General features: G+C 37.6%; 1 protein-coding gene across 1 annotated transcript in view; it reads right to left on the bottom strand.

Moving 5' to 3' along the window:
• SHANK2 (SH3 and multiple ankyrin repeat domains 2) overlaps positions 1 to 12,922 on the bottom strand; it is a 330,531-nt gene that overhangs the window by 293,921 nt on the left and 23,688 nt on the right. The window contains exon 2 of the mRNA XM_065755018.1: positions 6,061 to 6,128. Coding sequence (XP_065611090.1) covers positions 6,061 to 6,074 — 14 coding nt within the window. The 5' untranslated portion in view covers positions 6,075 to 6,128. The remainder of the gene's footprint in view (positions 1 to 6,060; positions 6,129 to 12,922) is intronic.

Genomic DNA, 12,922 nt, shown 5'->3' with positions numbered 1-12,922 from the left:
TCTCTTTGTTTCTATCACTATTCTTCACAGAGCCTTTGGCTTTGTACATTTATTAGGACATGTATTTTCCAATTAATAGACGAACAAACAATAGTCCTCCTATATCATTTCTTAAATACTGCTTGCAATGTACGAAATCAAGGTGAAATCATAATGCACTTTGAAGGACAAAGTAATGGACTGGGTCTCAAAATGACCGTATACTCTCATCTGTGAAAACAATTTTCAGTTTGAGAATTCATTTCTTCAGAGTGTATTAATCCAGATTTCTAAAATATTTTTGGGAGATGTTAAATAGAAAAAAAAAAGTCTAAAAAAGTAGCAACTAATTCAAATAGGATGAAAAACAATATACTTTTTAAGACAATGCACAAAGAAAATTAACCCAGAAACCAGAAGCTCACCAGCATACCAAAGCTGAGATCTTTCTTCTTGAATTCATAATTTCAATTAAATATCCTAAGCAGCTACAGGTGGAATATGAAAGCCTTTCATATCATCTTTATATTGTTGATCTTGACTGGAGTGAAATACAGACAGGGTAGCCCCTCTAACTGAAACTTTTAAAGCAATTCTGCAACTTGCATGGGGAATCACTGTATGTAATCTTGCTGAAGTAAACAGAATTAGTTTAGGAATGGCTGCATCATGATTGTCTCCTACATGTAGTATTCATTAGAAAAACAACAATCAGGATAAATTAAAGAGTCAATGTGGATCATGGAAGTCTATTCAGTTCTGGATCCAATAAAGCATTTCCTCATAGTATGACCATAGAAATATAACTATTTACTTTTATCAAGCACACTCATGTCAAGTATGTAGAATTCAAAGTTGCAAGCTTCAGCAGTGCAAAAGAAAACAATTTCTCCTTCAGTTACTCAAAAAGAGTGCAGACTAAGTAACTAATTATGAATTGTTCTCTTTAAGCAATGTGCAAGCATTGCATCACTTCAATTTTAAATGGTCATTATTTATTTATGAAAGATGAACATAATGCTTGTCTTGGTTTCCCCAGATGTTCTCCTTGTATCACCTGAGACAACAAAAAAAAAAAAAAAAAAAAAAAAGGAGGGGGGGGGTGGGAGGGAAGAGAGAGAGAAGAGAGAGAGAAGAGAGAGAGAAAGAGAGAGAGAAAGAGAGAGAAAAGAGAGAGAGAGAAAGAGAGAGAGAAAGAGAGAGAGAAGAGAAGAGAAGAGAAGAGAAGAAGAGAAGAGAAGAGAAGAGAAGAGAAGAGAAGAGAAGAGAAGAGAAGAGAAGAGAAGAGAAGAGAAGAGAAGAGAAGAGAAGAGAAGAGAAGAGAAGAGAGAAGAGAAGAGAAGAGAAGAGAAGAGAAGAGAAGAGAAGAGAAGAGAAGAGAAGAGAAGAAGAGAAGAGAAGAGAAGAGAAGAGAAGAGAAGAGAAAGAGAAGAGAAGAGAAGAGAAGAGAAGAGAAGAGAAGAGAAGAGAAGAGAAGAGAAGAGAAGAGAAGAGAAGAGAAGAGAAGGAGAAAAAACTTGTGGGGAAATCAGTTTTATCTTCTACACTGTTTCCAGTCTCTGCTTGCACTTGACTATGTAAATATCACAAAGATTATAATAAATTGGAAAGAACATAAGAGAGTTTAAAAGATCTACAACAGGAATTGGATTAAATTAAAAAAAAGTTTCTGGAATTTATTTGCTTCTGGTTGCATCTTCTTGGTGAATAAAGCTCCTTAGTTGTTATTAATTTGCATTTTATGTTTATCAATTTATTTTCCTTTTTATCCTTAAGAAAAACATTTTTATGGTAATTATTTATGTTTGTATTTAAATTAAAGGCCTCATTTATATGAACAAAAAAGTACTTTTTCAGAAAATAAGCTCCTTTTGCCATTTTACTGCTGCATATAACAAAACCATGACTAAATATTTTACATATACTTGACCTTACTAAGAAGGGCCAGGCCAGGACTAAGTCTAGAACCAATGCTGGCAACCAATGCCAACAGTATGGATAGCTCAGTCTTCCTGAGGCTAACTGCAAAACACAGCCTTTTCTTCTGTATTTCTTCTTTAAACTGAGTATGGTTAACATACAACCAAAATGGTTAACATACAACCAGAAGATTAACCTACAAATATGGTTTCGTTCTGCAATCCAAAAACTTCCTGCAAGTTAATATCTAAGCAATCTCATGCAGTGCAATCAGTACAGTCTCACGCATTACCGTGCTGCAAAATATACTTGCTTCTACATTTTTTCAACTGTCCACATGCATGCTGGCTTTTAAACCTACTATTGATAGCATATTCCTTTCTTATGCTTTTTAAGGGGCCATCAAAGTAAAAATTATCATTGGACAGTACAGTCTATAATTTACAACAGAGACTCAGGTAAATTTCAGTATCATCAAAAAGTTCTTGATTTGTTTACAATATTTACAGTGATTTCTTTACAGAGTATGATTTCCTCTTGTTTGTGTAGGTCTCTAATTTGCTCACAGGTAATGTGCGTCCTAAAATGAGGTTATGCAGAACTAGAAATGCTTTAAATTAATTATTGCTAATTTACTATATTTTGTGTTGATTGTACTTCTGTAAGACCTGATTAAGTGAATTCATTAGCATTTATAATTAAAGACGGCATACTTTGAAGATTCCAGCCAGTAAAATTATCACAACCTAATCAGGAAATGCAAACTGAATATAAAAGAACTTTAAAAGATCCTGCTTGAACTATGACATAAAATATTCCTAACAAAAAACACTTTTGAACTCTGGCATACAACTGTCAGTTTCTGCCATAAGTAGGTACATCATAGAATTTCTTACTTAAACTTCCATAAGCACTGAGCAGCTGATGGTGTAGGATATCACAGTCTGTTGTGGTGGCCACTGCCCTTCTCCAGAAGTGAGGAGGAGTAATGCATGACAATACAATGACTGAAAGAACTCCTATTTCTCTTAAACTTGAGGCTGGATCCTGAGACACAAGACTTTATTCCATGCTTTCCTATTTTGCTGTTCAAATGTCCCACATGTATTGCTAATCTTAACAATTTCAGTACAAAGCTCATTTCCTAACATCACTCTTGATGCTGTCAGAGGTACCTATTCCTCACCTCATTATGAAAGAATGACATCTAGGCAGCTCTGCTTACCATGTAAGGCAGCTGTGGCAGGGAAGGAAATAATTAAACCCATCATGTGAACTAAATCCTTCAGGACATACCCATTAATTAGATTTACTGAACCTCTCTCTGCCTTGCTGCTTACAGAAATGAACACAGCAGAGGCAGAGTAGAAAAGCCCTCCTCTTCAGCATTAAGATAATGTAATGAAACCAGACATATATTTTTCTCAATTTAAGTCATTAAAGGAAATGAGCATTAAAAAGAGGTTTGACATCTCTGCTTCATGTTCTCCAATGCATGTTATTTGTTCTACCTTTCATTCATGCCATCGCTAACTCTCCCCAGGTCTCAACTCCTCCAATCTTTTTCTCAACCTCAAATTACGAGTGATCATGTGCTTTTGTGATACTGAAAACATATCAGAGTTTAATTTCTTTCTTATGTGCTTTCACCTTTACTTCATAATTTTGGCATGCCTTTGGTCTCTCTCTCTCAGGTCAAGATACTGATCGGCTCCCCTTTCATTTTTTTTTTTAGGAGTTTTCTGGATGTCTGCTAACTTCCCAATCAACGGATCAGTAGTCAGGTTCTGTTCTTCCTCACCACAAATCTTCAGTTATTCATATGCCTGGCAATTGAATTTCCTATCATTAGAGCTTGCCTGCCATTGCAAAGAAGGGTTTTGGACACCAGAGCTGCTGTGACTGTCTCAAAAGGAGCAGGAAGGCAGGATGGGCCTCACATCACCTCCTCCTCCCATAAGACAGCTCATTCAGCAGCAGTACCTGGAGCACAGAGCTGCATCCCTTGTACTCTTGCCAGGGAAACACTCAATCACAGCCAGTCAGAAAGACTACAAACAAAATGCAAGTTTGCTACATTAAAAAGAGCAGAATATGTGTATAATGCTGTGATATTATGTATATTATAATAACAGATGCTAAAAATACATCTATCTATATAATAGTGATTAACTCAAAGACTGGTGTGTGCAAAAAGACCTATAGTAATATTTTTAAGAAAGCCATGGAACTAGGATCTTATAAGTTCCCTTTCACAACTCAGAGCACGTAAAGAGTAAAGGAGTGTTTACAGCCCATGCCAAACATCACTGTCACTGTTGGCTCTCGTTGTGAAACATCGTGCTCAGTGATGAATGTCTGCTTTTCACATCTGCAGAGACTGTGACTGCAATGAATGCAAATGGCAAAGAATGACATTAAGGGAAAATAAATAAATAAATGAAAGAAGACTGAAAAGGTAAGCAAAGGCCCCACCAATCGGATCTGTATTTTAAAATGCATTGCTATCTTTCCATCATATCTGTATTTAAAATGTGTTTTTATCAAAGGTAGGTTTCAGTAACTGTTGTTTCTATGCTTCAGACTTGTAAGAAAAATAATTCAGCCATACGCTGATGGTATCTATTTCCACATATATCTAGGAGCACTAAGCAATTTTAAAATTGAGAGACTTAGTTTTATTTTCCTGCTTTTAGAAATAATTCAAATACTTCATCTCTCCTCCACGCTTTCTCAATTCTGCTTTCTATTCAAATATCTCTTATCAGGCTCTGGTGGGTTATTTTGATTGTATCATGGACAAATAACCAATTTGACATTTGCAAAACTCCTAGTCACAACTGGAATCACGCTCACAGATTTCTGTCAATAAAACATAATTAGTCATATCAACTCAACACGCGAAAAAAAAATTCTTTAAAGGTTTCTGTACCTGTTTTTCTTTTGTTTCCTTTCTCATCAGCACCTGAATTTATCTCTGATATTTTCAGTATACAAACAGCTGGTGATCAAATGCCTGTTAAACTAGAAAGTTTCGATCTGTTGTCCTCGAGGTACACATCAATTTTTAAATTATTTTTTTCCTTTTTCCATTTCTACAGACTGCTCCTCTAAACTGGAATAGTGTTACCATGCATTTTATAGCAATCTCTTCCACAGTTTTTACATAATTTTAATATTTTCATTCTACTTCCAGTGCTCAAACAAATATATTGTTAGGACTGTCTATTAGTATGAAACCACACTACTATCTTATCTCTGATCTGTGTTCAGAGTGCCTTAACAAAGACACCTGCAACAGCAATGCGAGAAAAGCACCTTCTTCACTTTCTCTTTATCACAAAGAAAATGAGTCTTTTAGTTTTCAGATCATACAGTCTTTACCAAAGGAAACATAATTTGAAATCACTGTACTTTTTGTTCTCATGTTCTGATTTCTGAGTTAAAAGTTTCTACTTATTTCAAAATGACTGAATGGTAAGCCAATAAAGTAATTGTAGTTTAAGGAACTTTTTTCAATAGAAAGATAAAAAGAAGTCTCCAGGTACTGCCAAAACTTTTTATACTGTGTTTTTAAAGAATAATGAAAAAGTAAAAAAAATAAAATAAATGTAATAAGAAATAAATACACTATGTCTGAAAGGATGTTTGAATAGAAAACACTAAAAATGCAGCAAAATAAGGCAAAAAATACACAAGAGATGTGTTTGTGCTGTATCATGAGAGTCTCTATACAGTCCAGCAGTTTTCACCTCTTTGTATGATGAGGGAATTACAGTACAAAAATCTTGAAATTCTTTATGCAAATTAACACTAATAGCAAAGTTTACAACTAACTCAACAAAAATAGCACATGTAAAAATGGTGTTTCAACACATCTAATACAAGAAGTATCATAACATTAGTCTACTTGCAGGTTCAGATTTAAAGTATATTCAACAGGAGGAAGAAGAAGGCTTCCACAACTGATAATAAAAGTTAACACACTCCCCCAACCTTCACTGCAGACTGCTGTTAAGATGCAAATTCTTCTCAGTTTTACCAATTCTGTGGCATAAAGATCTGAGAAAAAAGTCTGAGAAACTTACCAGGAAAAACATGGAGAAATGAGACATGAGCAAGTTAAATGACTTCCTTACAAAATTAGTTTGGCATGCTTACCTGTCAGCATACATAAGAGATCAACTGTGACAAGATCATCAGCATCTGTCTATTCTCATCTCAGATTCCTGGAAAAAAAAAAATTAAAAAGTAACAGTCCACATAAGATACATAGGAAGATTGACACATGAAGAAAAAAAGTCAGTGACATAGTAACTGTCCTCTTTAAATCTGCAAAGCAGAAACACAGCATAAAGGGAATTTTGATATATTAGTCTAAAAAAAAAAAAAAAGAGCAATTTTATCTTGCCAGTGTACAACATATTCATCTCGTTATAACATAGACATTTTGCTTTACTTCACTCACTCCAGACCAATTCTGGCAGCATAAAACCAGTGCTAAGACAAAAAGAGGCTCTCTAGATTATTAACAGACATAATTTCAGGCTGGTTGTGGCAGGAGGTGAAAGATGCTGCTCTGCTGTTTCCCGTGGACACCTTGTTTGATTTAAGCATTGCTGATGTACCAAGTGTCCCGGACACATGTATTTCAGCCCCCACCTCCACAAGTCCAGCTGAGATCCAGAAATTAGCTCTACTTCTTCCACCTCCACCAAAAGATTCCCCAGTACAGCAGATGTGCTGAGCATCACAATCCAAACCCTGGCACAGAAAAGGGTAGCATAGAGCAGGCTAGCTGAGAAAGACTGAAGTGTATATGACTATGACTAGATTCAAATTTACTGCCTTAATTCATGGAGAAAAGTTCACGCAAAATAAAGTCTCACCTCTCCTTTATTTCTTACTGTTATGGGTATAAATGGAAGGGAAAATCTAGACTTTTGTATTGATTAAGCAAATCTAATGATGATTTTTTTTAACTCTTTGGTAGCATACGCTCATGCATAGTACTGGATCAAGTAATATTGGATTACATTACATATAGGATTACATTCTCACATTCAATCACTTTAAGAAGTCTAGAGAGGCACCTATTAAACAAAAGAGAAGTGTAAACCAGCCATGGGGCTCCAGAAAAAAGAATACAACTGTGAGTAAAATCAGAACCTTTCAGAGGTTAATGATTCTGTTAATATCACTGGACTGCACCATTTACTCCAATATAAGAACTAAATTTACCTTAAATTACCTCTTATTTTATGTTTTATTACACCTTCCCTATTGTACACAATTCAAGTAATATTTAATGTTAATATATACATGTGTACACAAATATTTAAATGTTCTTATGGTATTTATGCATATTATTTTAAATGAAAATAGATTTCAACATATTTTACTGAAAATAAAATAACATTCAAAAATTTTTGAGTAGGAAGAAAATACTTTAAAACAGCTGCATAACTCTGCATAACTATCTTACAGAAACAGCAAAAGCTATTTAAGTGAAGGACATTCCCCATAATGAACTTCACCATTACTACGATGACTTGAAATGAAATCTAGAAAATTCTCCAAATGTAGAGGAGATACAAATGTGATCTCTGCAATCATAAATGTCATAGGAAAGGTAGTTTAGGAAGGATCAGCTGTTTCTCACAAAGCAAAAAAGAGAACCCCTGGAAGAGAAGTCAGTGGATTAAAAGGAAAGCAAAATTAACTAACTAATCTAACAAGTTTATTAACCACTCTAAGGGATAGGGGATAAACTACTTCCACTTTTGAACTCTTTTACACACTTCAGCTTTCAGTTTCTATATGAATCTGGAGACAGAGAAGGAAGAACCACCTGGGACTTGAAAATATCCACCACAGGTGAGTCTTTCCAAAACAGTCCTCAAATGTTGAGATGTCTGTTTGACATATTCCAAAAACTGTCTTTGGAGTTTTTAGGAAAGATTTATAACTCAGGTAATTTTCAATAGATATTGGTAGGATTTAGTAATGGTCTATCCACAGCAACAGTCTGAAACTTAAAACAATATTTCAGGACTTTGTTGGCACACAATCCAAGTAACAAAACTAGCATAAATGTTAAGTATCTAGCTGCTAAATACCCCACAGAAAAAAAAAAATCAATGCAAGGAATTTTTGCACTTCATATTGGAGAGATAAGAATTGCAGTAGTTTGGTTCTTTTTCCGTAAGGAGCCCCAAACCTTCTGTTTACAAAAATGACCCATCAGCATCTCACCATTACTTTCATTTGGGTTGTTAACACGCTTTTCACAGTACTTTCCAGAGCTACATCTAAGAATTGGGAAACCAATGTGATAAATGGTGATGTGAAAAGAGTTAAGAGCCCTTTAAATTAGAGTATTTGTATATTGCAAGCTCATAGAAAACAAATTAGATTGTGCCAATGCAAGATTGGGTGAAGTTTCATAGTGGATAGACACCACTGCTGGAAAAGTGAGCAACTGCAGAACAAAAGGAGAACAAAAGCTCCCTCCATATCCTTACCTTCCTCCCCTCAAGCCCAGGACTGGCAAAGCTGAAGTCTCTCTTTATCCCCTCAGAGTCTCCATTGCATCCCTAAAAATTTTCTGTGCCAAAAAAAATCAAAGTTTCTATTGCACCTGCAGCACTTAGCAGTGCATCTGTGACCTTCATGCCTGGCTGGGCAAGGGAGAGAAGCAGGATGGGCAGCTGATAGCCTCATGTCTTTCCTTCCATGGAACACTAACAGGTCTCTTCTACATCCAATCACCAATTTTTACAGCATTTGTAGGAATATAACACCTAAGGAGATTTCTGTTCCTTTAAAAACATAGCTGAATTAAGCAATAAGGTCACTGGAAAATAGAATGAGTGGGATACAGAGGGGAGAAAAGACTTGCAGCCCAGCCATGAAAACCATTTTCAACCAAAAAAGAACCAAATTATGACTCCAAGATACTTAGACAAATGGTACAGCTAGCAGTACCTACAAGATTCAGTGCACTGAAGTGAGGAGATCTGATGTTTCTCCAGTGTGCAATGTATTATCAGTAACAGAGCTCTGGCACAGTGCAGCCACAGCCATGCAGCATTTGTAGGGCTGGCTGCTCTGCTCAGCACCGCTCTTCTCCCATGTGGCTCAGCCAGCACTGCTGCAGCTGCCTCCTAATATTACTGGGGGCCTCAGAACCATAATTCCCAATAGGACATGGATCAGGCCTTCCCCAGGTTTGGCAGGTTTTCAGATTAGGAACGTTCTAATATTTGTATGACTTTTAACTAGAGGAATAAAAGCAGCAAGATATCCATGTTTACTTTTTTCTATTGTAACACATGCACTTAATGAATCATTAATACAGGAAAATAACCTTTTTTGCAGGCATTCTTCTCTGTTTAGATGCATGGTCTGGAGAGTACAAGTTATTAGCTGATAAGAGCAAGACTAAGTACTGACTAGATAAAGCATGTCCATACGCTTCTCACTAAACGAACACGCATTTACTCTGCCAGTATTCTGACTCATGCAAACACATGCCAACCAGAAATCATACAACCATACTGGCAAAGGCAAACTTGAGTGAATATTTCTGCATAAGTTCTTTGCACAATTTAAATGCTTCAGTTTCTGGCCTGGCCCTGGCTCCCAGCTGACCAGCCAGCTTCTCTGCACAGCTGTTTGCATGGCCACAGAGAAATACCTCTCTCTGAAAATTTATGAGAATGGCACAGAGAATGGATATGTTGAAACACTCAGAAATGAAGCATCTGGGAGCATTCAGCTGAAGGATTAGCATGTTTTAATTAATGCAATTTAGAATGAGACATTTCACGAATTTATCCTTCTTTTCTGAACACAAACAGCCCTTCGTTCTTAATACTACCATAGCATGCTAAGTATTCCTTCTCTTTAGTCATGTACACAAAAGTCTCTGTTCATTATCAACACAGAAGATCCCCTTATTTGCACAAACACTTGTATTGCTAGCACTTATGTCAAAGACAATTGGTACATGAGGTCTTCAAGCTTGAGTGGAGGTCTTCAGAACTGAACACCAGAATAGTTCATATGAATGTAGAACACTTCACCAGTCTTAAAAATTGGCTAAAGCAGTCCAGCTGCATCAGATAAAAGTGCTAACTGCTGATTTAATAGTAAACTCGGGTAATTTATAAGAGATTTGAAGGCACTATAAGTCTCCAGGCATCCTTTAGTTTAGTAATACTCAAATTCCCAAGTGTCTTTAATACTAAAAGACCCAAAACATGTACACTGAGTTCTCCACTTTTTTCAGCCCATTAAATCAAGGGCTCAGATACTGGGGTAAGTTTTAATACCAAGGCTTGTGTGTCTATGACAGACTGAAATGCTGCTTGAGGGAGACTGAAGAAGCGAACCTCATTTGATTCTAGCTCTGCAAAGAGCAGAGCAGTGAGCTGAAAAATAAATGTAGCAAGGGAAGAGCAGTTTGAGATTATGAGAGACTCCTCTTGTCCAATTTTGCCACTGTATACAGCCAGAGCAAACAAAGGAAGTCTGTTCACAAAGTTGAAATGTGAGCAGTATCAGGAAAACAGTTCAAAGAAGACGAAAAATAGTTATTTTAAACATTAGAAGAGACCATATTTGGGCATACATTTAACATTCAGAACAGAAAGAACTCCTCACGGACCTTTTAGAACTAAATATCAAATCTACAGCTGCTTGAACACTTACTGGACTGAATTAATTTATTTGTGACTCTTTGTTATGCCCGACTACTCTAATCTTCTATTCCTCAGCCATCCAACTCCAATGGCTTCAATGTTTGGATTTTGTGCAGTAACAGAGAATGGTCTTCTAAAATGTTAGATGCTTTGTGGCTTCAGATTATTCACTGTCTGTGGAAGCAAACTCGTGGTAGCAGCAAAAATTCATTTACTCTCTGTTCAAATACAGACAGTATAAACATACCATTAATTGCATTTATGCTAAAGATGCAGAGAAGCTCCACAGTCCCCACACATTGCTTCTTCAAAATGCTTACTCAATGCAAGAGAAAACACCATCAGGAATTTGGGCAACATGACATGCTATAATGAGACAGGTTAGGACAAAGCCAGGGGTGTACCAAACAGATGTAAAGAAGAGAGCATCAGTCACTTGCCCCACAAGGTGGCTTCTCCTGAACTGTTTGCACTGGGAGGAGCAGGAGGAAAGATAAGGTTCATAAGGTTCAAAAGCATCCAGGCCATGTCCATAGCAAACTGCCTTCATCATGCGGCTCTCCAAACACCGTTTTCCAACATGAAAGGCCATAAAGGATGCAAAAGGAGCACTGCATGGGAAAAGTTAATAGAGTGTATGCAAATCCATTGCTGAAGCTCAGGGACACACTTTGCCCCTGTCACCGGTTTGCGGGACAGTTCGACCCGGTACCGTGACAATTGAGGCAGGGGACCCACGGGCCCACACCCCGGGGAAGGGGAAGGGGAAAAAGGGAAAAAGGAGAAGGGAGATGGGCCCAGGAACAAAACAACGGCAGCGATCTGAGGAGGAAAGCTAATTTACTAAATAAGATATCAGAAAGGAAAATAACACAATATAATATAATATAATTGGAATTGAGGCAAATGAATCAAATAAAATGAGCAAGAGAGAGAGTGTCCGATAAACCGAAGGCCTTACGCTAACGCTGAAGGCGGACGGCTGCAACAAACACCCACTGCCGAGCTCGGTCCCGAAGGGAAGAGAGAGTCCCGTGACTGCAGACAGTTTTTATCTTTCCCTCTGAGCGTAAACACGTAAGAACGCAAAGCATCGCAAAGTCCTCTGGGGAATGGAGTTCTTCTTCTCTTCTGAGACAGGCATACCTGGAACTATCGATGATCCACGGAGCTGGAGCATTAACTCTTTAACTCTAAATGCACTACATGATGTTATGATGTGGAATACCAGTACCAAAAATCATAAAACCATGACATTCCACCCCTTATTCAACATCATTACATCATGCTTAATATATATATATATACATAAAGAAACAATGATTAACAAGCATTAAATACAAACACATACAACATATATATATACATATATACATATATACATAGTAATAGAATTACTGAGGGCGCTCTCCCCACATCAAATTCCCTTGTGGTACACATTGAACATCCCCATTCTTCTGCATCACCCACCAGGTAGACCCAGGTCCCTGAGCAAAAACAGTTCCACGGAGAGGTTTGCCCTCTCCAGAAGCTGGAAGAACCCAAACCGCTTTTCCCAACATGTTCTTCACATGTACTACAGGAACCTTATCTCCTTCTACAGTAGGTAGAGAGCTGGATTGGGCAGGACCATCGCGATTGATGGATCCTCTGGTGTTGACCAACCAGGTGGCTTCTGACAAATTCTTCTCCCAGTGCTTAAATGTTCCACCACCCATTGCTTTCAACATTGTTTTTAACAACCCATTGTACCTTTCAATTTTACCAGAAGCTGGTGCATGATAGGGGATATGATAAATCCACTCAATGCCATGATCTTTGGCCCAAGTATTTACAAGAGAATTTTTGAAATGAGTTCCATTATCTGACTCAATTCTCTCTGGAGTGCCATGTCGCCATAGGACTTGTTTCTCGAGCCCTAAGATGGTGTTCCGGGCGGTAGCATGGGGTACTGCGTATGTTTCAAGCCACCCAGTAGTTGCCTCTACCATAGTGAGCACATAACGCTTACCACTGTGAGATCGTGGTAAGGTGATATAATCAACCTGCCACGCCTCCCCATATTTATACTTTTGCCATCGCCCTTCCTCCCAAAGAGGTTTCATCCTCTTGGCCTGTTTAATTGCGGCGCATGTGTCACAGTCATGGATAACCTGTGCAATAACATCCATAGTTAAGTCCACCCCTCGGTCTCTAGCCCACTTATATGTTGCATCTCTTCCTTGATGGCCCGAGGTCTCATGGGCCCACCGAGCTAGAAATAATTCACTTTTGTGTTGCCAGTCCAAGTCTACTTGCGCCACCTTAACTTTGGCAGC

Source organism: Cyrtonyx montezumae, unplaced genomic scaffold (genome assembly GCF_038088225.1).
Source record: "Cyrtonyx montezumae isolate F1298 unplaced genomic scaffold, pur_monq_1.0 scaffold_10, whole genome shotgun sequence".
Classification (NCBI taxonomy): Eukaryota; Metazoa; Chordata; class Aves; order Galliformes; family Odontophoridae; genus Cyrtonyx; species Cyrtonyx montezumae.
Note: the sequence above shows the minus strand (reverse complement) of the source record. Positions and strands in the feature narration are given on the sequence as shown.